At 44.7% G+C, this 26,969-nt stretch overlaps 1 protein-coding gene across 2 annotated transcripts in view; it reads left to right on the top strand.

The window, feature by feature from the left end:
- The first annotated feature begins 19,758 nt into the window (after positions 1-19,758).
- PUF60 (poly(U) binding splicing factor 60) overlaps positions 19,759-26,969 on the top strand; it is a 346,754-nt gene continuing 339,543 nt past the window's right edge. Inside the window, exon 1 of one of the 2 annotated variants that reach the window (XM_086966385.1) lies at positions 19,759-19,913. In XM_086966385.1, the coding sequence (XP_086822511.1) occupies positions 19,893-19,913 (21 nt within the window). In that variant the 5' untranslated portion in view covers positions 19,759-19,892. The remainder of the gene's footprint in view (positions 19,914-26,969) is intronic. The other variant, XM_086966384.1, reaches the window with a different exon arrangement.

Below are 26,969 nucleotides of genomic sequence, written 5' to 3'. Positions count from 1 at the left end.
TCTGTATCTGTGTCTCACTTTGTGTATAAGTGGCTGCATGGGTTGGTGAGTAGCTACATGAGTGTGTATATGGGTTATTAGTTGTTTTTTGAGTATCAGTATCAGTGTCTGTATGGTTCGGTGGGGGATATTACTTAGAGCACAGATGCATGAATGAGTGACTCACTATTTGTATGTATTTTTAAGACAGCATGTGTGCAAGACTGTATGGGTGGATGATTGTGTGTATGGGTGGGTTAGTGAGTATGTGTTTTTATAATTGATTGTTTAAGTGTCGTGATTGAAAGCAGCGCAAGAACAAGCACGCGCCACTAACCTGACTCCGATGCCCAGCAGAGACGAGGAGATGACAGTCCTCACAACCTCCCTCCGTACAATACTCAACAATGGGAATACCACCACTATTGGAATAAGCACAGCCGGAGGCCGCGAGGTGAAATGGCGAAGGGGTGCTTGGTACGTCAGGTATTTTCAGGTCAAGGTATATCCCCAATGGGTCACTGGTAAGGCCTCCCTGTAGGAGGATGAGAAGATAGAGAGAATAATGTAGATCCGTAATTTCAAAGGTATTCTCCCTTCCCCTATGTTTCTAGACTCACCATTTCCTCCACTCCAGACTCCGTGAATGAATCTGACTAATGTACTGGTGAGGGGAGAGTCTTTCCCACTGAGTCGAAAAGTTATTTCCACTTCTCGAACACGATCCGCCAATAGATTCAGGTAGGTGGGGTTTCACGCGATAAGCGTTAGATAAGGGAATGTTTCTAGAATGACCCACAATACTCCTTGTGAGAACAAATAGCCATATATACCAGTATGTTTCTGATATACTGAGAAAGGTATTTTCGAACCCCAAAGTTCAGCAAATAAGGAAAGGTGCGCACTGCACAATGTACTAACGATTCTCAAAACTAATAAAGTTAACAGGTAATGGAAGAGAGCGAGCCCGCTCTCTTCGAGGATTTCTATCCGGTAATATTCTTCTTTACACACTGCAACAGAAACTGACCGCGCAGGCTTTTCGTCGTCGCGGTGAGGCACTGAGGAACTGACCACGCAGACTCTTCGTCGTCGTGGTGATCACGGGGAAGCTGACCACGCAGGCTCTTCGTCGTCGTGGCGGATCACGGGGAAACTGACCACGCAGGCTCTTCGTCGTCGCAGGCAAGTCACGGACGCTCCATTGAGGAAACTCCAAACAAACATGAGGAAAACCAGGAACAAGATTGACAAGCCCCGTTTCATTCGAGGGGCGGAGTTTAAATAAGATCTTCCCATTGTGCCAAACCCCAGTACCGCATGGCCTTCTGGGACTGGTAGTTTTTCCGTAGGGGGCGTGTAACACAATGTCTGTTGCATCCGGCTATCATGCCATGGGCGATCGCTACAGAACCCCCTCTCGAGGACCGCCGTCCCGGCGGTCGTCCCGGCTTACCGGGGTTATTTTCATGGAATTGTTCAACCAAATCGGGGCAATGAAGATGGTCTATAGGGTCCCATGTTCGGTCTTGGGGGCCGTAACCCTTCCAATCGACTAAATACTGGACTCTGCCACGCACTATACGAGAATCCAGGATAGCCCCAACTTCATATTCTTCATGCCCCTCCACTTCCTCAGGGCCAGGGCGCACTGGCAACCGGACACTTGGTAGACAAGGCCGCAGAAGCGACACATGAAACACAGGGTGTATGGACCATGTCGCGGGCAAGGAGAGTTTCATGGCCACTGCGTTTATCACCTCACAGATACCATAGGGACCAGCATACTTAGGCTTCAATCTGGTCATTCCCTTCAGGTGCAGGTGGCGCGTGGAAAGCCAGACTTTATCGCCCTTCTTATACTCGGGTTCCTGGGACAGTCTTTTGTCGGCGAAAGTCTTTTGGGCGTCTTGAGCCTGTTTTAAACTGTTCTGAGCCTCAATCAGGATTGCCCGGAGATGAGCTTGGTGTTCATGAATGGCAGGAACTAGGGATTCAGCCGGCCACTCAAAGGGAAGCATATTGGGGTGGAATCCGTACAGGCAGAAGAAGGGAGAACATCCCAGAGTGGTATGTACCGCGTTATTGTAGGCAAATTCCGCCAACCACAAAAGGGTGGTCCAGTCAGTGGTGTTTTGCAAGGTGAAACAGCGAAGATATTGTTCTAGGGTTTGGTTCAACCTTTCTTTTTTACCATCCGTTTGCGGATGGTAGCTGGACGAGCGTCGATCTGTAAGATGGTACATAGAGCCTTCCAGAATCTAGAAGTGAATTGTGTTCCCCGGTCAGTTATCACCACACTCTGTAAACCATGTGGACGCACAATGTTTTGTAAGAATACTTTCGCTAATTCCCCAGAGGTAGGCAGACCCGGTAAAGATATAAAATGCCCCATCTTGGTAAGATGGTCTACCACTACTAGAATAACCGTCTGTTTCTCACAGGATGGCATCTCTACAATAAAATCCATGGACAGGGTATGCCAAGGCTTGGGTGGAACTGGTAAAGGGTGCAACAATCCCGCTGGTTTAGTATGACAAGATTTCCCTTGGGCACAAATCGCACAATTCTTAACGTACTCTTTTACATCGGTCCAGACCCTAGGCCACCAAAATGATCGCTCCACATTAGCGGTGGTCTTGTAAATATCCATGTGTCCTCCCAGTACAGAATCATGAGCCCATTCCAATACTTTGTGTTGCAGCTCAGTTCGGGGGATGTACAAAGCATGGTAATGATAAGCTAACTGATCTTTTTCACAGCGATGAGCGGGTTCTTCTTTGACCCATGACGGTATATCAAGGTCGGTGAGGGCGATTTTGACGTCCTCTAGGAAGTCGTCTGAGGTGATCAAGGCAATAGATGCCTCTGAGTACTCAATTCCCTGAAGTATAGAAGGGGGTTCATTGGGCCTTGTTGTCTTTTCCTCCCCCAACTGGGAGAGAGCATCTGCTTTACCATTCCGTGTTCCGGGTCTATATTTGATTACAAAGTCGTAGTCAAAAAAGAAAAGGGTCCACCTCAATTGACGAGGCGTCAAGGCCTTTGCTGTTTTCAGGAACAGCAGATTACGATGATCCGTAATGATTTCCACAGTATGCACGGCCCCTAGGAGGTAATGTCTCCACTCCTCACATGCTCTTTTTATAGCCAGGAGTTCCTTGTCCGTGATGGTGTAGTTGATTTCACATGGTGTGAGCTTTTTTTAATAAAACGCCACTGGATGGAGCTACCCTGTGGAAGGATGACGCTGTGACAGAACCCCACCAAGAGCATATTGGGAGGCATCTGTTTCAAGAATAAAAGGCAGCTGTGGATCAGGGTGCCGAAGAATGGGTGCTTGGGTGAACCTCTCCTTTAGGAGTTGGAATGCTTTTTCTGCTTCTTCCCCCCAACTGAACAAAACGTTTTTTTTTCTCAAGAGGGACGTGATAGGATGTATAATCTTGGAAAAATCCTGAACAAAGCGCCGATAGTAATTGGCAAAGCCAAGAAAGCTCTGAACGGATTTGACATTCTGTGGTGTTTTCCAGGTAAGTATGGCCTCGACCTTCCTCATGTCCATTCTAAACCCTTGTGCATCGATCACATATCCCAGAAAAGCCACCTGTTGGACATGGAAAAGGCATTTCTCGAGCTTGGCATACAGCGAGTTTCGTTGTAGCCTCTCCAATACTCTCTTTACATGTGTGATGTGTTCTGGGAGTGTGGCAGAATAAATCAGAATATCATCAATGTAGACGATGCAAAAGGACTCCAAACACCCTCGCAACACCTCATCCATAAAATACTGGAAGGCGGCAGGGGCGTTGCAAAGGCCAAAAGGCATCACTCGGTATTCGTAGAGGCCGAATTTGGTTCTGAAAGCAGTCTTCCACTCATCCCCTGTCTTTACTCGTACAAGATGGTATGCCCTGCGGAGGTCGAGTTTGGTGAAATAACGTGCCCCCTTTAATTGGTCCATTAAAACGGGAATCAAGGGCAGAGGATAACGGTTCTTGATTGTCACTCTGTTGATGGCTCTGTAGTCAATACATGGTCGCAATTCATCGCAATCCTTCTTGGGTATGAAGAACATAGATGAGGAGACAGGGGAAGTGGAGTGTCTTATAAACCCAGTAGCCAAATTGTCGTCTATGTAGGTTTTAAGATACTGTGTCTCTTTTTCATTCAAGGCATACACTCTACTGCAAGGGAGATCCGCACCCGGGACAAGGTCCACACGGCAATCGTATGCACGATGTGGAGGCAGATGGGTAGCTTTTTTCTTATCAAACAAGGAAGTAAAGTCTTGGTACTCAACCGGTAAGACCGTGGCACAGCAAAACCTGTCAACGTCGCAGGACCCAGCCAAGTAAGTGGCGGTGAGGGTTCAGGAGTAATGTTGAGAATTACCTTGTTCTGACAATGTTCCTTGCAATAATTCGATGTCATACTGACCGTGCGTGTTGACCAGCATACCGAAAGATCATGCAAGGTGAGCCAAGGCATACCTAGGATAAGACGGAATTGAGGGGCATCTATGAGATCGAACTGGATGTATTCATAGTGATTCAATCCGTATTCCATTAACAACGCGAGGGTGTGATGTACCACTGGCCCTGGCGAAAGGACTGTGCCATCCACTGCTTTGACGGTCTCGGGCGTCTGTTTCTTTTCACAGGGGATACCCATTCTGAATGCATATGCTTGATCGATATAGTTCCCTGTAGCCCCAGAATCCAATAGGGCGTCGACTCGAAAAGGCTCCTGATTCAACACTTGCAGAGACACGCTGATATTCATGTGTGCAACTGCAGGGTGAAGGGTGTTTGCTACATAAGGGGAGACCGGAGTATACGGGAGTCTTGAATCAGAGGCCTCATTCTGATCCAAGACCTTCAGTTTTCCGACGGCTCCTCCATTTTCATGGTGGCCTGTGCTCTGGAAAAAGAGTTCTTTCCAGGAGCATTATTCTGGGCTCTACACTCATTAATAAAATGTCCGCCTTTGCCACAATACAGGCATAATTTGAGTCTCCGTCTCCGGTCCCTTTCTTCCCTGGTAAGAGGACCCCGGATTCCTCCAATTTGCATGGGTTCAGGCCCTTCTTGGGCTTTGGTTTTCTCTTCACCCCCTTGCCGGGGTTTGAACATGGGATAGGAATATCTAGCGTCTCCTCTGCTTCTATCCCCTTTCCGTTCCAACAACCTGTGATCTAGTTGTACTGTCAAATCGATGAGTTCCTCACAGGTAGACGGCAATTGCACCACCTGTGCTAACACATCCTTCAATTCTCCCCGGAGGCCCTGATAAAACAATGAAATCCGTTTCTGAGCAGGCCAGTCCGTTTCAACTATAAGTCGATTAAATGTTGTAATGTATGACAATAGACCCTGTGATCCTTGGCGTAATGTCATCAACTCGCGGTCTAGGGACAACAGGTGGGACTTTCTGTCGAATAGTTTTCGTAATTCAAGACAAAAGTCGGGAAAATTATGTAACACGGGATCATTCCGTTCCAACAAGGGAATGGTCCAACTGGACGCATTTCCTCCCATATAGGACATCACGAAGGCTGTCTTGGATGATTCATCCTGGAAGACTTGAGGCTTGCATAGGAAGTGAAGACGACATTGGTTCAGGAATGTCTCAAACTTTTTGGGGTCTCCATAAAATCTTTCGGGAGGAGCTAGAGGTATGCCATGGGTTTGAAGTATGTGTACCATTGGAGCGGTGTCAGTCGAAGTGGAAGGAGCTGCAAACGAACCTCCAGGTTGGAAAGAAGGAGGCGGGGGCAAGGTAGCAGGCCTAATCAATGGTTTGACACTCGGCTCCTTGTGCACAAGATCGGACATCTCTCTACGCAAGTCAGACACCTCCTTGTATAAGGCTTGGTTCTCTGCACGAGATGTCTGGACTTCGTTTTGTAATTCTGTGAAACTCTCCAATAAGGAGGTAAGTATGGTATTGGTATCCATCGTCTGGGCTGGATATTGTTCTTGGGCTTGACAATCTGTCGTGATTGAAAGCAGCGCAAGAACACGCACGCGCCACTAGCCTGACTCCGATGCCCAGCAGAGACGAGGAGATGACAGTCCTCACAACCTCCCTCCGTACAATACCCAACAATGGGAATACCACCACTATTGGAATAAGCACAGCCGGAGGCCGCGAGGTGAAATGGCGAAGGGGTTCTTGGTACGTCAGGTATTTTCAGGTCAAGGTATATCCCCAATGGGTCACTGGTAAGGCCTCCCTGTAGGATGATGAGAAGATAGAGAGAATAATGTAGATCCGTAATTTCAAAGGTATTCTCCCTTCCCCTATGTTTCTAGACTCACCATTTCCTCCACTCCAGACTCCGTGAATGAATCTGACTAATGTACTGGTGAGGGGAGAGTCTTTCCCACTGAGTCGAAAAGTTATTTCCACTTCTCGAACACGATCCGCCAATAGATTCAGGTAGGTGGGGTTTCACGCGATAAGCGTTAGATAAGGGAATGTTTCTAGAATGACCCACAATACTCCTTGTGAGAACAAATAGCCATATATACCAGTATGTTTCTGATATACTGAGAAAGGTATTTTCGAACCCCAAAGTTCAGCAAATAAGGAAAGGTGCGCACTGCACAATGTACTAACGATTCTCAAAACTAATAAAGTTAACAGGTAATGGAAGAGAGCGAGCCCGCTCTCTTCGAGGATTTCTATCCGGTAATATTCTGCTTTACACACTGCAACAGAAACTGACCGCGCAGGCTTTTCGTCGTCGCGGTGAAGCACTGAGGAAACTGACCGCGCAGGCTTTTCGTCGTCGCAGTGAGGCACTGAGGAACTGACCACGCAGGCTCTTTGTCGTTGTGGTGATCACGGGGAAGCTGACCACGCAGGCTCTTCGTCGTCGTGGCGGATCACGGGGAAACTGACCACGCAGGCTCTTCGTCGTCGCAGGCAAGTCACGGACGCTCCATTGAGGAAACTCCAAACAAACATGAGGAAAACCAGGAACAAGATTGACAAGCCCCGTTTCATTCGAGGGGCGGAGTTTAAATAAGATCTTCCCATTGTGCCAAACCCCAGTGCCGCATGGCCTTCTGGGACTGGTAGTTTTTCCGTAGGGGGCGTGTAACACGATGTCTGTTGCATCCGGCTATCCTGCCATGGGCGATCGCTACATTAAGAGAGTAAATATGTTTCCGTTTCTGTAGAAGTATGTGTAGTGGTGTGTATATAGCAGTATAATCAAGTAAATGGTTTTTTGATAGTTTATTTGCATGTGTGAATTTGTGTGTGAGTAACTGTATGGATGAGTATTAGTGTGTAACAGGATGTATAGGTGTATGAGTACATATGATGAGTAAGTACATGCATGAGTGACTATATAGAACTGTGGGTGAATGAGTGGATGTGTATGTAGATGTTGGAATTACCTAATAAGTTGTTGTAATTGGTATTGGTTTCTCCTTTTTTAAGAAAATGTTAGTTTCTATTTTTGAATGTGTGTGTCAAAGGTTATTTTATGCTGATAGGAGGTCTGCCACTTTGTCACAAGGATGTTGTCATCAGTGATGTCATTTGAGATGTCATCAGTGATGTCATGAGTGATGTCACTGACCATGTCATGAGTGATGTAATATGTGACGTCATCAGCAGTGCATTGCACGCGCAAGTTATAGTGAGTCCAACTAACTATAACGTGGGAATTTCAATGGTTTTATGCGAGTAAAATTTCCACCTAACTATAACTGGTGTGAAACCTATGGTTTTTTCAGTGAATATATAGATGGAAATATTGTTTTTTTGTTCATATAGCTCTTCCTAGTTTCCTGTTGGACTCAACCTTCTCCCTGTCACCTGCCTTTAGGGGACTCCTTGTATGGTTCTTCTGGGTCCCTCCTTTTTTGGACATATTGACTCCCTTTTGTGTTATATATCAAGCAAGGGGCAGCGATATCTCTGGAAAAAGAAAGGACACTTTTTTCGTTCCTGGGGAAAACCAGGGTTCTTGGACTAAGAGCCCTTAGCCACAGCAGCGCCAGCGCATATTCATGGCTGGAAACTGGGGCCTGTGGAAACCGGAGCTTGCAGTGAGTGATGGCGGTCCTGCGATTTAACCCTGAACATGTCACCTATGGTATTGTGTCTCTTCTTTATTTTTATTATAGAATTTAGATTTTTATCTAGGTCATATAGAATAGACTGATGTAGCATTGGAATCTTTAGGAAATTAGATTGTGAAGGAGAAGCGGTTGGAGATTTGATTGATCTGGATGCGTTTCCTTTGCACCAGTGGGTCTTTACTACAGCACTTAATAAATTACATTTTTTTGTATAATTTTGGTCTCCTTCTCGTCTATACATTGGCGATGAGGATGGGATAATGTGCTGACCCACTGTGCAAGGTTTTTATTGGTTTTTCTCGGATTTCATCTGATTAAAATTTTCTATGAATGAGGATTCCTGAAGATCCTACCACGTTCTAGTCTCATTTACTTTATAACTTTGAGACTTTGAAACCTGCTGATTCATCGTGATTTTCAGAAAAACAGGGATTTAATACTCTTTTCAAAAACTACTGTGATTTTGAATTACCTTTTACCGTTGAGTGCTCGTGGATGCCAGGAGTATTCCAGCGCGAGAGATGTCGATGTAATGTTCCCTTTCCGAATTGGTGGAGAGTGACGAGTGGAGTGACGTTGGATCGCGAGGATCATGCTGCGTTACAATATATCGCTGCGTTTCAACTGGCACGTTACCAGCACGCTACTACGGCCATTTTGTTTACTACGGTTGCCTAGTGATCTACGTGACATTCTACGCTTCAACGTCATTGGGGGCATTCTTAGATTATATTAGTGGTGCTGATTTGTTGATTATACACCGCAAATTTATCAGCGTTTCAGAAGGCAACTCTCGTCAGGCTGATAAAGAGTATTATGTATGCGACATTTTCTGAAAGCATCCAGTTGGTACTTATACTATTTCTTATTTATTGAATTAAAGCGCATCTCTTCAGTGATGAGCACACTTAATTTAACTGTTATTCTCAGAGCATATTCACAGTGATGCACACACTTGACTGAACTATCATTTTCGGCGCTATTGCACAGTGATGCGCACACTTAATTTATATTTTATTATTTTTAGCACGTTTTCACAGTGATGTGCACACTCAATTGATTATTACTTTTCTGTGACTTACATACTTGTTCTTTAGTTCTATTTTAGGTTATTACATAGTATTGACTGCTAGATCTTTTAAGAGCAAGTTTGGGTATTATTTCACAGAAATACTTGCAATATTTAGCATTTTATAATACTGTATGCTATTTATATTATTTCCTGTAACATTAAGAGTGCATTTCATATTTATTGTTTTCGTTCAAATTCAGTATGGCAGCTTCTCAAATCTGTAATCAGCCTACAATATTTTTACAGATTCCAGGCAAACCAAAGTTAGAGTGGAAAAAATGGTTTGAATCTTGCAAAAATTATATTATAGCCATAGATGGTACAAAATTTTCACCTCAAAGATTGAAAGCTATTTTGTTTAGTTTTCTTGGTAGTTTTGCTCAGATTGCTTAGGAGCTTAGTATTGAAAATGACATACTTTTGAGACAGGATTTGTTTGTTCCACCTGCAGTTGTCAGCAATAAACTTATTCAGTTGGCTCATTCAGGAAATCCAGGAGTATCTGGTACTAAAACAATTGCTTAAAGTTCATTATTGGTGGCCTGGCATGGATGCTAATGTGGAAAGAATGGTGGACAATTGTTCTGTGTGTGTGAAATCTGATAAGCATTGGAAAGTTTCTACACAACCTTTATCTATTCAAGAAGTTCCTGCAGGACCTTGAGAAAAATGTCTATTGATTTTTCTGGTCCGTATGAAAGGTTTAAGTAGGGAGAAGAGATGTTCTAGTGTTGCAATTTATATTTTTTCAAAGTGGATATATTACATTTTTGTAGAACATCCAGTAACTTATGAAGTTATTGATTTTTTGGACATCTTTAGAATTAAAGGTGCACCTAGTACCATTTTATCTGATAATGGGGTACAATTTATCTCAAACAAAATGAAATCATTTTTGAACAAATTAGGTGTCCTGCCTGAAAGAGCGCCTTTATATTTCCTCGTGCCAATAGTCAAATTGAAAGGGCTAATAGATTTATAAAAGAAGGAATTCAAGCAGCATTAGAAAGTGATTTGGATGTTTTTGAATTTTTGAAAGAAAAAGTGTGAAGTTATTATTTGACTCCAAATGCTTGAACTGGAGTTTCTCCGTACTTTTTAATGAGGGGGAGACCAGCAAAATCTCTGTTGACACCCTTATTTAAAAAAGAACATAGAAAGGATAATTTGGAACTCTCTATTAACAGAGCCAAAAAGAATATTGCTGATTCTCGCATTTCTGGAAAAAGTTATCATGACTTATTTCATAACGTTAAAAGTAAAAATATAGAAATTGGTGATTGGGTACGTATCATCAAACCTACTTTGCATAGTAAGGGTTCATCCAGATTAACTGATCCTTTCAAAGTTGAAAGGGTGACTGATACTACTGTTTTACTTAAGGATAAGGCTTGGTGGAATAAGAGTTCTGTTGTGGTTCTTAAACCAGGGCATGAACAACTTTTTGCTAAAGAAGGAGATGGTGGTCTGGTGTGGATCAATGGTGAGAATAATGAGGAGGACGGTACCTGTGCTAATTTTCCTCATTCTAATATGTCTGAATTTAATGAAGAAGAAGTTATGGATTTGGTTTCTTCTGCTCAAGAAACGTCTGTGTTACAAAAGAGAAATTCTAGAATGCCTAAAAAGTTTGATGATTATATTTTAGAGGTTTTAAAAAAAACTTTTACTGCTATCTTTTAGTAGTTGCTTTATTTTGTTTTGTTAAAAAGTCCACATGCGGTATTGTGTCTCTTCTTTATTTTTATTATAGAATTTAGATTTGTATCTAGGTCTTATAGAATACATTGATGTAACATTGGAATTTTTAGGAAATTAGATTGTGAAGGAGAAGCGGTTGGAGATTTGATTGAACTGGATGCGTTTCCTTTGCACCAGTGGGTCTTTACTATAGCACCTAATAAATTACATTTTTTAAATATCATTTTTGTCTCCTTCTCGTCTTTACACTACCCTCCAGTCCCGACCTTTATTGCTTGGAACACCGCAGCCCCTTCCGGAACATACCCACCCCAGGCCCCCAGAGAACACTATTCATCGGAGCGGCCTGTCCCGCCACGGACTCCCATGGAATTCTTTACTTTTTCTTTTGTCCTGGCTGCCATTTTGCTGATGTTCTCAGCTGCTTTTCTCTGGATCCCGACCCACCATCTTGTCCATTCCCTCGTCCTTTACCCCTTTCCCTCGTTTCCCCATTGACGATCCTCAAATGTTTCTTCCCTTTTTTAGGTCTCGCCTGTCAATGCGCTTGCGCATTGAGCTTGCGAGACTATAGGGGCTTAAACAGACTTTAACTAGATTGGCGATTTGATGCTGTGCCCATGCGCTTTTAGGTCAATGCGCAAGCGCATTGAGCTAAAATGCGCGTGCACAGCATCAAATCGCCAGCCATCTGTTCCCCAGCTTGGCGCCTTCGCTCCTGCTCTCTCCTGGCTGCTCCTCCTCTAATTATTCACGGCCAGCCGGCCGTACTTTCACTTTCAAGGCCGGCAGGCCGTGTCTTGTTTTATTTTCTCAATATTCTTGTCTCTCTGGCTGTTCACTGTGCTTTTTGTTTTGAACTGCCACAGACACCGCGCTCCCCAGCCGCCAGCACCTCCCCTCTCTCTCCCTGCAGAAAAAAATAATGGTACTTCATCTGATTTGTTCACTCTTACACATCTTTTCTCCCTTCTACTCCTTAACCATGTACTCCGCTACATTCCTTTCTTTGTTTAAAATGTTCGTGTGCAATTTAACATTTTCTTTTCTGCCTCTATCCGTTGTTCCATTACTTGTCCCCCTTCCTCCATTTCATAGCCCGGATCTGTGAACTAATCGCACCTCACACCATTTCTCCATATTGATTGTATTCTTAGTCTACCTCTATCCACTCCCATGTATCTCATCCTCATGCGTACTTCGTTCTCCCGTGCGTCTCACACTACCTCCTCACCCTCCATCCTAATAACGTGCACTCGCATGTCCTCTCTCTCCCTCCCCCCACCCCCAATCCTGGGCCCACTTCAAGTCCCTGGCCGCAATGGTTTGTCTCGTGTAATGCTCCCGGTCAGTGTTCTTGTGAATCCTGTTTTTAAATCTTCCTCCTCCCTGATGAAAACCAGCTCAGTAAGGCAGGCGGCTGCTTGGATGGTTGAAAAATATACTCTGTGAGGGCAGAACGCGGACATAGACAAGCGGGATCCCCGTAGGACACTAAATGCCCCTTCTAGGGCTGGGAACATCGAGCCCTCTAGGGGAGTGCCCTTCTTTGAAGTGAATCCCATCTCCATTGGAAAGTCAACCCCTTACACGCAAAAGTCCCACCCCTATGTAATTAGCATTTGTTCAAGGACCCTTTATCGTTTTGAAAAGAGGTTTGCCCATCCCAATTTTGAGAAGGCCCCCACCCTTTTGATGATTGCCCTGTCCTCAGAGACGTTTGCTTTGTTAAAATTCTTAAGAGAGAAGCCTTTCTCGTTTGGGTTAGTTCTGACTATTTGGCACGTGTTGTGTCTACTTCAATGTAGCCTGGTGCTTTACAAGCTTAATAATTCCATACAGTCGCAGAGGTTTCCTTTGAATCCGTATTTTCTTTCAGAATGCCTTCCCTCCAGTGATTTAGCATCAGTCAGAAAGTTGTATACCATAGACCAAATCAAGTCATTTCTGTCGTCTTGAGGACTGCCTGCAACAGGAACATCGTATTGAAACCACAGTTACGAATTCGTCCAGTCTCTGAAACAATGTAAAAGGAATATGTTTGGGGAAACCTCTGCCTCCTCCCCCTCCCCAGCCAGCTTGGTGCCGCCAGCACCTCCCCTCTCTCTCCCCGCACACAGCCTTGCTCGCATTTCTCCTCCCCCTCCCCAGCCGCCAGCACCTCACATCTCTCTCCCTGCAGTTTCACGGCCGCCAGGCTGTGTCTCCCTTTATTTTTTCAGCCTCCCCTTTTTACAGCCCCTGTTGTGCCGCCCGACTTGTTTCTGTTTGTTTTCTTCCTGTTGTGCAGGATGTGGGCCCTCTCTCAGCCGTTTAGCTTCTGCCTTTGCCAGTGCTTGTTGAATTGTGTCGTAAGCACAGTCCATTGCAACCGCGGAGCCCAGCCATTTGAGGTGTTATTTTTTTTCGTACAGGCATACAGCCAAAGGGACCTAGATGTTGCTTCACACAGTACCAAGGCCATTTCACCCCCTCACCCACTCATCCTCACACACCCTCACTCACCCTCACACCCTCAACCCCCTCACAACCCTCTCACCCTCACTCACCCTCACAACCCCTCACCCTCACCCCCTCACCCTCACACACCCTTACCCTCACCCTGACACACCCTGTCACCCTCACACTCACACCCCCTCACCCTCACACCCCCTCACTCACCCTCACACCCCCTCACTCACCCTCACACCCCTCACCCACCCTCACACACCTTTACTCCCCCTCACACACCCACTCACCCTCACTCACCCTCACACACCCTCACACACCCTTACCCTCACCCCCTCACCCTCACACTTCCTCACCATCACACACCCTCACATCCTCTCACCCTCACCCACCCTCACCCACCCTCACACCCCCTCACCCTCACACCCTCACTCATCCTCACCCCCTCATCCTCACACACCCTCACTCACCCTCACACCCTCACCCCCTCACAACCCTCTCACCCTCACACCCTCACCCTCACACACCCTCACCCTTACGCTCCCTCACCCACTCACACACCCACTCACCCTCACACTCCCTCACCCTCACACCCCTCACCGCTACAACACATATTGTGTTACAATAGGTGTCACATTTGCGAAAGATAAAACTATTGGCATTGTAAATAACAAAGCTAATAATTTCGCTATTTTCAAAACAAGTACATAAATAAAAAATGTGTCCTTTACAATACCAATAGCTCAAACTTTCCTAATGCGAGACCTATTGCATTGCTGTGCTTCTCTCCCCTGCTGCACTCTCCTGCTCTCTAGAGATGTGGCCTAACGACCAGAGCTGCCATCTAAGTCACGTAAATACAAACCATGTTGCATTCCAAATGCTATAGGTGTCACATTCGCGAAAGTTATAACTATTGGCATTGTAAATGACAAAGCTATCAATTTAGCTATTTTAAAAACCAACAAATAAATAAAATAGTTGTCATTTACATAGCTGCCAAGGTTTCAGATTGCCATGTGTGACATTTTTATAAATTCTGTGAAATTATGAGTGGCATTTCAACGACTATGAGTGACACTTTCTTGCGAGGAAAAATCATGCACTGAAGACGAGGGAAACTTGTAAATATCAGAAATTACAGCCATTTGAGCAACAAAAAACTCTACGAACCTCCTGAAACTGCTACAGCGCACCAGCAATGGAAGCACACTAACCCTAGTGCTCCCTCCTGTAACCTGACTGTACTGTAAATGTGAACACATTCCAAAAAGACGATATATGGAAGGTCGCAGAATCCTCTCTACTGGAGTCTCATTTTCTGAATGCTTAACGTGAAGACAGTGTACTGTCAAGTCGATGTATGCGCATGCGCTGCATGCAAATGCCCTTGCAGATTGCGAATGTGTAAACAGGAAGACGTGCACACTTTATAGAAATAATTGTCATTATGACCACTTTGGTCTTGCTCCTTACAAATAATCTTTACAGTCTGTGCGAACACGTACAACCATAGCAGCCCCTGCCCTAGCCGTTTTTTAAGCATACATGTAAAAAATTGCACATACAAATGTCAGTACACATTGTGTACTCATTTTTATAAACAAAGGCACATGCTGTAAGTCAAAGCCCTTGCACATACTACTAACATTCCTGCACATAGATGGGAATGCAGCGGCAGACTGCTCTTGCTCGTTGTAAGCACATACACATGTAAATAGGTGCACATCCTGTAACAATTTGATTATAAACGTTCTGTACTCTGGTTTATAAGACTGCTCTGGCACATTCCAGACAGATACTGTGTAAGAAACATCATCACATGGTGTATACAAACATTCTTGGAAGTGCATGAACCTGCTGCATCATCCCAACTCCCATCACACGTGCATATTGTGTACGTGATCCTGTAGCGTGAACTGTGAGACTCAGTGCAGCCGAGTGTTCCACAAATTAGCTTTTTAGTGTATTGCTGAAGCGGCCCGACTGAGTAGGTGACGCGGGCCTTGGGAGTGTAGCCTGTGAGCTGAAATAGGGGAGGCTGCCTCCGGAGGAGGGTGCATGGGAGGCCCTGTGCACCAGTAGACCCCTGAGCCCAGATCACAAAAGGGTTGATGAGGGGGGCTCCGCTGCTTGCAACACCAAGGCAGGGCTAGAGACCTGGGGACTAGAATTTAACACCCTTGCCGCAACTGATTTGGCTTCCTGTTCCCCCTCACTGACACTACAGTCCAATATGCCGATTACACTGAGGGGGGGGTCATCTCATCTGTCCTCCATACAGCAAAAAAGCTTTTTAGCGGCAGGGTGATCAGCTAGCTCTTGCAGGTCGTCGGTGTCTGGACTAGAGTCTCATTTTCTGTTTTACATGAACCATGTAAAAAAGAAATCACACTCCATTCCAGACACCGACGACTTGCAGGCAGTAGACGGCGCAAACAAGCAAATTTGTGGAGTGGATTAACACTTGGCTGCACTGTTTCACATTGACACTGTCACTTACTTGTGAGGTGACGATACAGAACAACCCTGTGGCCTGCAGATTACTGTGAATTCAAATGAAATCAGATCTTGCAGATGAACCGGGCTCAGAAGGATGACGAGAAACTGCAGCCCTGCGTGCAGCTTTTAACTACGTGTGTTGAAATTACCAGTGCGTGCGCTGGTGGCACTGTGTGACAACAATCAATTACCGCACTTACACTAAGTAAGTGGCAGCAGGCTGCTTGGCGTCAGCGTGGCCGGCCAAAGTAAAGTACTTACTTGAACTTCGCAGTACTTCCGACTGTTGTGTCTCTGTCTGCTGCCCGGTCGTCCAGCAGCCCGGCCGCAGCAGTGAGCCGCTCGGGGACCCGCGGCCGGCCGCAAAGCACACACTGACCCCCTGCATGCAGTGTCTGTCTAGACTCGGACTTAGGCCAGACTGACAGGCTGCCTGCGATCATGCCACCAGCTGCCTCTCATGAATGCAGCGACTGCGGCCAACAAGTGAGTGAGTCTGTCACTACCTGGCCCATCGATGCTGGTGACCAGTTAAGCCTTCAGCCGGGTATTTTCGCAGGCAGACAGCATCGCACCAGGACTCGACTCTCTCAGGTTGAGTCCCCCGCCGTTTCTGTCCAATCGCCACTTCTTGCGGACGTGACGAGTCGTCACAGGGTCACAATATCCGGATAACCAACCCCCACGGTGCCACAGCCAGTAGTAGCCACCACTGCTGAGGACATGCCCCGCCCACGGGTCTGAATCAGCAGTATCAGTCAGTAACTGACAGCCGTGACTTGGGCTGCATGCAGCGCCAGCAGGGCGGAAGATTTATAACATTGTAGCAATCGCAGCCAAAGCTAAGTCGGCGAACATCTTTAATAGTTAACTGTTTGTTAACTGAGCCAGAGCTGCTGGCAAGTTTGCAGGGAGCAGAAGAGCCGGCGCACAGGTGCACAGAGGCCCCGGCAGTGCGCACGTCAGAGTGGCATTAAAATACGTGATATTGCATTTCAGTGCAGTGATGCGGATCACCACACTGAAATGCGTGAGTGTCACACCTGTTGCGTGACGCTTGGCAGGACTGCATTTACAAGACCAATATCTGCAACCTTTCTAATGCGCATAGCTGCTAAGGTTTCAGATTGCTATGTGTGACATTTTCAGAATTTTAGTGTAATCACGAGTGACATTTCAACAACTATGAGTGACACTTTCTCGTGGTCAGAATCACGCAATGAAGAAGACAGAAACTTATAAATATTTGAAATTACACCCATTTGAACAACGAGAAACTCTAAGATCTTGAAACTGGTGCAAAGCAACTGATCGTTGCAAAGTACATTGCAACCCTCTGCGCTACTTTTTGGTGAGTTAAAACTGCCACCAGACAAGTAACTCTCCAGCAGGAGCTTTCACACTCATAAGTTATGTCTAAGCACAGCACCCTCCCTCAGCTCAGCAGGTGCGGCTGAACCACAAATAACTAAAGGATCTCTGTGGCAAAAGCATTAACCTGCTGAGCTATCTACATAAAATACAGTTCGGTAATGTCAAAGTACACCTTCTTTGTTGCAGCATGTTAACCCTCTGTACAGGCAGGAGCATTTCGCTCTGCGCCTGCAGTGGTTATAGAAAGATCAGAGCTGGCCAGATGTAATCTGAAACCAGTTCTGCTCAGTGAAGATACACTGTGTCTTTCCATAAAATAATGCAATGGGACTCCCTGCTTTCCACGACCTGCAATTTCCATCCAGGATTTATGGCTTCCCCTTCACTCCCCCTGATAGATTCAAACCCATACAAAATAAAACCCGTGCGAGAGGCAATTTGGGTTGTGTGTTTTAGCTTTCAGTAATTAATTAAATTAGACTCCGCACACTTAGTTTAACTGTTAATGTCTAAAATCACGCCGCACCGAAAACAATTACACCCATAATGCAAGAAGCCAGCAACACAGCCATGATCAGCCACAATTCGAATCCTTTCCAAGCTGAATCATTTTCGAAAGCGAATTCGCAAATCAGAGAGCAATTTTGCCTGCCTACCGAAGAATACAAGGTTTTGTTTGAAAGGCTGCCAATGATTGCTGGTTGTGTGGAGTGAACAGTTTAAAACCCGGCTCTCAGCAGGAATGTTCATGACGCATAAATGAAATATAAAGCAATTACATTACCTTCGACAGTAATGTCAATGGCAGTCTCTCAGAGTGAAGCACGGTACCCGACCAGCGCATGAGAGTCTGCAGGCCCCAAACTCGACTGGCTGCATCATCCGTGGTCCGGTCCGGATTCGCGCAGAATCAACAGAGGCTGCAGGCACCACTTAACCCTTTTGCCCAGCACTGCAGTGACCGCGGTCCTCCAACTCTGTTCCGGAGCAGGCAAGCGGCTCCTTTTATAAAAGGGCAGCACAACAGAGGTGCGAGAAGCGGCAGGCTCCACGGACTTAAGTCAAACGTTAGGAGGCACTCAACTCTCTTGAATCCCCCACCGCTTCTAAGGACCAGGGACCTCACTTTCTCTGCAGGTAGCCGGACGTGATGAGGTCACATCCGATTAACAATCCCCGGCCCAGTCGATACATTTGTAGCGCGCCGGCTCTCAGAGAGCTGCGCAGTCTGCTGCTGTTAACTGTTTCGGGACACAGGCGGCACCTCGAGCAGCAGAGAGAGCCACAGTGACGGGCACAGAGACAGGCGCCGTTGGCTCACCTGGCAGGTGCAAAAATGCGTGACATTTCATTTCAGTGCGGTGATGCGGATCACCGCACTGAAATGCGTGGGCGTCACACGTGTTGCGTGACGCTTGGCAGGACTGAATGCGAGACCTATTGCATTTCCAATGCTTGTCTGATTTGCCTTTTCTCCATACCCCTGTATCCCTCCCACCCTCCCTTGGTGCTGCGACTGCGTCCCCCCTCCAACCCACTTAATGGAACTCTGCTCTCCTGTTTCTTATTTTTGGGTCTTGACCTGAGAAAATCTAATATGTGTATAAATATGTATATAGAGATAACTCTAATCACTAGTATATGCAGTAGACCTTTGTACTCTCTACCATTCCTATGTGACTCTTAGAGTATATCAGACATGCCAACCCTCCCGATTCAGGCGTGAGACTACCGATTTCAAGGCTAGTCTACTGCCTCCCGATTCCTTCAAGCAAAAACCCGATTCCTCGGGGGTTTCAGCAGACAGGGCTTGGTATTGTGTAAAGTGCTAATTCTTCCATCAAAGAGTAGTGATGCAGGGCCTCTCGAAGGGGTGCAAAACCAACAAAGCGTCATTAACAAGGGAATCATCTTTTAAAGACCTGCGAAGTACTGGGGGGGGGGGGGGGTGATTGGAGGGGGGGTGGGGGGGGGAATTTGATGCTTCAGCCCAGGCTGCCAGGGGGGGGGGGGAGGGGGGGTGCATGCACTGCCAACAGCCTGCCATAATTGCCATTATGCTCCATGTTTCTGAAAGGTAAGAAAAAAACGTGTATTTGCATTCCAAATGTCCGATCCTACAGCAGCACACTTCCAAAGTCCAACCATGCCAGTAACCCTTCAAAATCTCCCACTTTGCACTCCTGAAATGTTGGCATGTATGGTATATCCATTTGTATCTCTTCCTTGAGTGACTTTACTATTTGTACATTTGCAATTTTTCTTTCTGTGTGTATCTCTTCCTTGTGTGACTTTACATCTTGTACATTTTCAATTTTTTCTGTTTGTATCTTTTATGTAACGCGTGTAATCCTAAATCCTTATGTTTTGCAATTGGTTCTAATGTAAAGCGCTTGGACACCTTCGGGTAAAGTTCGCGCTATCTAAAATCGCATTAAATAAATATTTAAAGATGACGGACACGCATTAACAACATTACGTACATCAAGCTTGTCCTTTTTCGATGTCTCCTACGCGAATGTTCTTTCTAGTTCCGGTAAGGCACACGCTTAGTCTGAGGGACGGTAGGCAACCGAAATCTCGCGACAAGACGTGCACGAGGAAGGTTTTAAGTATGGGCGCATGCGCTTTGTAGTTTTTACCACTTTTCCTGGGGTCTCGCGAGAGTTAGTTTCAGACGGAGGAAAAAACATCTTCGGAGGAAAGTTGATGCAATGGCGACTACGTTAATGCTGGTAAGAAGTGGTGCGGACCGGGATAGGCTGCTGCGGCGCTGGGCAGTGTGGGGCCGGTGGAACAGAGCGCGGTTGGGGGTGCTCTGGGTTCCTTGGCTCGTGAATGAAGGGGCCAAGCCCTCCTTGTGAGTGGCGCAGAGAAGATGGCGGCTAATGATGGGGAGGCCAGCAGCTGTCTTAATAGAGACCCGATCAGTGCCTTCTTCGGGATGAAACACCGTGAAACGGAGAGAGAGCCACGGCCCTTCAATCTACATTATATGTTGGATGTTTTGTGTGTGCATGTTTTCTATTTAGTTGTTAGATGGGCGAAGCATCATTTGACACCAGAGTTGCCCCTTGCCAAATCTATATACCCTCATAGTAATTATAATGAGGGACGCAGGGTTGATTTAATTATGCGAGAAGAAAAACATTAAATTATGCAGTATAATGCAACACGTTTTTAAGCATTGATACCAATTTAGTCATTTTTCTACGTTAACCCAGTGTAGGTAAATATTTCATATCCTTACTATCAGTTTAACACTTAAATACAGCAATCAGCAACTGAACTGTCACCTACCTGTAAGAAATGCGAATAATGTCGCTGAATTCAATGATTATACAGAGCCAAATAACTTGGACCAAAGGAGTTTTAATACGCACATGTAAAATTATGATATAGTCGGCGAATCCCAATGATCCGATTGTATCCAACCGTAGATTCCTCCATGGCCCCACTGACAACTCAACCGGTAGGAGTCTGAAGAACCTGATGTGGCAAATTTAGCGCTTGAGCCATAATTGCCACACATCCTTACGTGTTCCGCAAAAGGTTCTATGCCTGGCCACAAAAAGTTAGCTCTGATCCGCCTTCTGCTTGAAATCCCCATATGTCCTTGGTGGGCGTTGTTAATCACAATTTTCCTTAATCCAAATGGGGGTATGAATTTGTCACCTATTACTACAATCCCATTTTCAGCGATTACTTCCTCATACACTTAAAAAAAAATTTGTCAGCTGGGACTTTACTTTTATATGGCCAACCATCCTTAAGGAACCTAACCATTTGATACATCTAATCGTTTGTCATTTCATCCCTCCAGTTTCCCGAACCTCGGGGTGCACCTGGCTTAGTAAGTTAATATCATTCAAGGTAAAAGCTACTTCACGTTTTTCCATGTCTGTACCAACAGGCTATGTCCAGGTAAAGGCAACCTAGACATACAATCTGCATGTCCACACAGAGCCAAATAACTTCCGGAGCAAAGGAGTTTAATCCTCCTCATTGGCCTTCCTGTACAGTTCCGATCCAGTCATTGAATTCCAACAGTCCTTCCCCAGACTCTATCTCCTTCCTGCATTCCATCCCAGGCTCCCTCAAACAACCTCACAGGAACAATAAATGTGTTGTACTGCTTTACAAGGAAGCATAATTCGACATTTCAATGTGCAAACATGCATTATATAATAGCAACACGAGGGTGCCACATGTCAATGTCACACTTGCGCATTCACATTAATATGCAACATTACCTCTGTGTGGCAACTCTTGTTTTTGGGTTTTATAACTTTTGCTCTGTTTGACTTAGGAACAGAATATTTTGTTAAAATCTGCATAGACCGATTATGTGGCGAGTGCAGCAAACCCATAACTGCAGAAAAATATAATTACACTGGTATTGGCTATAGGAGAGCATGCCAATCTATTTTGTGAAGTTTACATTATTGTGACCTGCTGAACAAATAAATGTGTGAACTCATTGTTGGACCTTATAATACACAGGCCTTGCAGTTAATGTTGAGCAGCCAGAGGAGTTGGTCCAGTATGACCTTTTGATACTGTCTGGGTAATATTTTGGTGCGTCAGAAAAAGTCATCTTTTTTCTTTTGCAAATCAGATTAAAATGATCAGATACTCCATAACTCCGCCTGCAACACAGTATTGCTTGTTTTAGTTTACGATACCTCCAAATTAAGTCCAAATCAATTGTACTGCAGTCTGATGCTCCTTGAATAGACCTTAATACTTCCTTATATTCTTCGATTCTACCCCCAAAATTCCCTGCTAGCTGTTTAGGAGGGCCCCCCACACTTCAATTTCAACCCCCCCTTCCATGCTGCATATTTGTGTAGCCTTATAATTTGCTGTCTACCTTATCAATCGTTGCCTAGCACTCGAATATCGCTGCTTCTCAGATTATTTTAATCAAAGGGTCTCTAACTTTTTCTGTACTGAGCTACTCCAGATCAGTGGAAATCATTGTGAGCTACTGAAGGCGAAACAACTCTCACGTTGTTTCCAGAAAACCCACGCCTACCTTTGTTGACTTTAAGCTTAATGTCCATAGAGCTAGATAATGTGGTTTGAGCAAAATACTTTGACCTAGGGGCTCCATGACAGGGCTGCCATGGGTGTCAGTGAGAGCATGGTCTTTGGGAATATATGAACGTGTGCTTATGAATGAATATATATGTATGGGTGACTGAGCACCTGCATTGTATGTATTTGTGGCACAGGGCATACCTTTTGCCGTATGTGTCAATGTTACATGTATAACACAAACATACAGACCTTTTTTTAAATGGCAGAAATTAAAAGTGCAGAAGTGTTCTGAAAAAATCGCCAAAAGAGGGAACATTTTCTGCACTTTAAATGCATGTATTTTTCTGTTATGTACATCGCATATTATCTACTGGCCACATGGGAGCAAGAGGCCAGCTGTTTGTAAATGCAACACTTTGAAATGGGAGAAAACTAAAATGAAGTTAACTGAATCATTAAGGAACTTTTCTTTGTAATTTTCTCCCATTTAAAAGCATTCAGAAACTTGATTTTGTTCTCATGCGCCAAAAGTGAGTTGACAAGGACTTTTATTTAAGTGTTAAATACCTCAGTACTTTAGTTCTTCACCTTTTGACCCTCACAGTTCTGTGTCATAAATCTGAATGAGCACTGCTCATTATCAGGCCCTGCTATCTGCAGCCTGTTGATAATGTAAAAATAACACAGCCTTCCCTTAACTTTCAAAGAACAATGTTACCCTGTGCTTATTTAAAAATGAATTAAATGCTGAAGGCTACTCTGAAGGTGTCTGGGAGCTACTGGTAGCTCACGATCAAGTTGTTGGAGACACCTGCTTTAGTCCATTTTTAACGTTCCATTTTCTCTCATGTTGTGCTTGGTTGTAGACACCATTGAAGCAAGGGACCACTCTGCTGTATGTTTAGGTGGATGGTTATGAGTAACTGTTTCTTTTAAGAAAACGTACATCTAGTACTTTTATCACATTTTTAACTAATGTTGGATAATGTTCAAGCTCCGACCAGTTCATGGAAAGGATCACCCACCTTTTAGAGGTGTAACCTTATTATAAGGACTGCAGTGTTTTGGTCTAGAAGGAAAGTACACATTAATTGTTGCGTAACAAATTGCCTACTAGGAAATGGATTAGTACAGTGGTTCCCAAACTGTGCGCCGCGGCGCCCGGGTGCGCCGTTATGAGGAGCCAGGGGCGCCGCGCACGATTTGGGAAAGATTGCGTCTGGCCAGGCCTAAATGCTACACGAAGTTTATTCCAGCCGCAGAGCAACATACGGCGCAACATATGGGGGAGTTAAAAATGCCACCTGCAGAATCCGGGAACATGGTTTGGCCCAGGAGCACACTGCTGCATTAAGTGCTTACGTACTTTCAAAGAAGTAGACTCCGCATTACTAGCATGCGCAGCTCCTACCGTGGCGTTGAGCGTTATTGCTGCCCTCTGTGTTCTGCCGTGCCTCGTGGGACCCTCTTCAAAAGTTACTAAAATAGCCGGTAAGTAAGGCTAGGGCTGGGAGTTGGTTTGTTTAACTGGCATGGGAGGGATTCCCGTGTGAGAACACTATTAAACTCCCGTTTTTAAAATACTTCCTTGGAGCTCCAATTCCAGAAAATGTCATTTCTGTTTTTTCCGGCTTGCATTTAATTTTATATGGAATCAGTGCTTCATTTGTAAAGAAAGAAATAAAAGTAAGTGAGAAGACTGTCTGGCTGTGTTTGTTCAACAAGCAATGATGTGTCCTTGGAGCTGCTCCCCTCGGGTCACGGTTGGGACATATTTGGGGTGACCATCACCTGACCCTGATTGACTCGAGAACCCTATAATCATGAATAGAAAAGACTAACAGGCAGGGTGTTAACGATCTGAAAAGGGGTTTAGATCCGTCCTTGGCAGCAGTAGCTTTCACACAGCCCAGAGAGATTTTAATTGGTTGCGATTCTTGAGGATAGAAACTGCGGCATAAGGACGACTCGTACATGCTTATTCCAGTCAGTGCGTGTTCCCGCCGTTTAGTTTTCCACCATAAATTCCCTATCTAGAATGTTAAAGCCCCGGCATAAACCCAAAGGCCCTAATTATGATTTATTTTTTAACGAGCTCCGTGGAGCCCACCTTTTTAGTGTTCTGCCGTAAATGCTGGTGATACTGCTATTATAAATGGATGCCATGCCGATCTTCCGCCCAACCTTATTTTTTTTTACTAACTAGAATAGAAGTAGATTTTACACGCTCTTGTCAGTATTTATGTATCCAGGACTAGGCCTCTCTCTCTGTCATACCTTTTCTCTGAACTTTCTAACCCAGCGCACCGATCGCTATTAGTAAAGTTAAACTACTGGACTCACAGCACTAACTTCAAATACACCACAGAAAATTACTGTGAGTTGGAAGGCTGGGACACCCTTTCCTCCTCTTTGCTTTGTGGTTTAATATGCTGCCCAATTGAAAGCAAAGTCACTAACAGTCAGAACCGCAGAACAAGAGGAAGGACTCCACATTGAAGAAATTGTTCTTCAGCCAGCAAACAAATAATATAGAAAACGTACCCATTGACTGCAGACCTGAAATCTGTTCTTTAGCCAGGCATATGTAACCAAACACTAGATTTAGGTATACACAAAAAACAGAGGAGCAGTTTTATGAAGTAGTATTATGCAATATTTATATTAGGTGTGCTGGTGTGGATACAAGTTATATAATGTCCTTACTTAAATATATGTAATGACAACACACTGTGACTTGTACATTCACATAACGCCAGAAACCTCTGGAGCTAAGTCATGGAAACATATTTGGCTATTAATCTTGTGTATCGTTTCTCACTTAATGAATTTTTATTAAACAACTGATATATTTTTATTTTGTTGCAAATATGATTATAATACCTTCATTGCATCCTAATTAATTTAAGGAAGACAACATGAAGTACTCCAGAGGTTGGGCTTACACCCCCCCCCCCCACCAGCTTACCAGTAAACAAATGGTGGGGAGCCACGGTCAACTGCCAATTAGGTCAAGGGAGCCATAGGTCAAAAAAGTTTGGGAACCACTGGATTAGTACATTACTTAACTAGTTCATTTAGATAATGGGAACTGTTCTATACTTTTTACTGCTTTTATATGACACCACCATTTCACAGATGATATTGGTTCATTGAGCCACTTGCTGCTGTTGAGAAAAGGCATGACAGTGTATATTTTGGATGGCTCAAGGTGTCCAGCGATGTTTGCTATTTGACACCATACAATAAGCTTTTTTTTTTTTTCTTCTACATTTGCTATTTTGTAGACACAGCCCAAATCTAGAGCGGAAAACCCTGCACACTTTCACAAGTTTTAACAATGGATATTATGCAGATATAGCTCCCCTAAGTGGATTGGAGTTGAATGGCCCTGCTCTAATCCTTTCCCTTATAGAAAGGAAGTCATCAGAGGTGTCCGCTATTGCCTCTCCTCTTTACCCTTTAAATGCTGCCTTTGGGGCAACATGTTGGGGATAACCCAGGTATCTCTGAGATGGAATTCAGTGAGGAAACATTTCAGCGTATATGTTGACAGTGTGATAATGGCGTTCACGGGCCCTATCCACTTCTGCGTGCCTTGATGAAACACTTTGAGAGGATCTCTGGGTTTAAATTAACCTACAGAAGTCACACATTTTAAGTCTCTCATTCTACTCTAGTTCTTAAATCTTCTGGCCAAATTCATGATCACATGGGTAGACATCCATACCTTGTTTTGGCCTGCAAATCGCCACAACGGGTATTGAAATGATGTCTATTAATTACCACCTTCTCTATCGACATGTGAAACAACCTTTTTTAATGGCAGTAATTCCAGCTATCTTGGCTAGGATGATTTACAGCCTTACAAATTAAGACTTTACTTTACTTTATAATTCTTTATTTCGGTAAAATATTTCACCATAAAAGACATTGACATTCCATACAACAATTAAAATATTTAAAAATAGCAGATACATTCAGTCCATTACAAAAAAATTCTTCACATTATTATGTATTTTAATCGCTAAACGGCCTTGATACATTTTCTCCTCAAAAACCACACGGCACCTAAGTACTTAGCTACTGTGAATACAATGTGGTTCGACAGGTCTGTTTTAAGGACTCTAAAAGCGGCCAGACACTCAGCAAATCTCAGGTTTCTGCATAAAGGGATAATCCATTTCTTAAGTATCACATGATATACTGGGCAAAAAAAGATTACATGAAGCTCAGACTCATCAGCCAGTTTACATGCTGGACATACACTATTTGCATGTTCACCCCACTTGCTTGTAAATACACGGAGTGGGAGAGACCCATGTCTCCATTGTAGGTAGTTTCCTAAGCAAGGAGGGATATAGGTTGTCTAACACTGGCTCAAAGATATAAATGTCCTTAGTCCGTAGAAATGTCTCTGTTAGTGGCCCATAATTTTGGTGACGGTGCAATGCCAATAATTTGCTATCATGATATACGTTTGCCAATAGCTTTTTGGAAAAGAGTGGACAGGTGGATAGAGGGTCGAACCACAGTTTCAGAAGACCCAGACCCTCCAGCTCAGTTTTAATAAATTTCAGCCATTTGATTTCCCCCGCGTTAGGCATTGCAAGCACCTCCTGGAGACCTTGTCTATAGCTGATCAGTTCCGGGACTGACCATATCCTGCGCCAGTATGCTAGCGGTCGAAACGCCAGTTCTTCGTCAAGGGGTCGCATCCCAAGATCCATCCTTAGGGGGACAAGGGG

The sequence above is a fragment of the Lissotriton vulgaris genome, chromosome 4_1 (genome assembly GCF_964263255.1).
Source record: "Lissotriton vulgaris chromosome 4_1, aLisVul1.2, whole genome shotgun sequence".
NCBI lineage: Eukaryota > Metazoa > Chordata > Amphibia > Caudata > Salamandridae > Lissotriton > Lissotriton vulgaris.
Note: the sequence above shows the minus strand (reverse complement) of the source record. Positions and strands in the feature narration are given on the sequence as shown.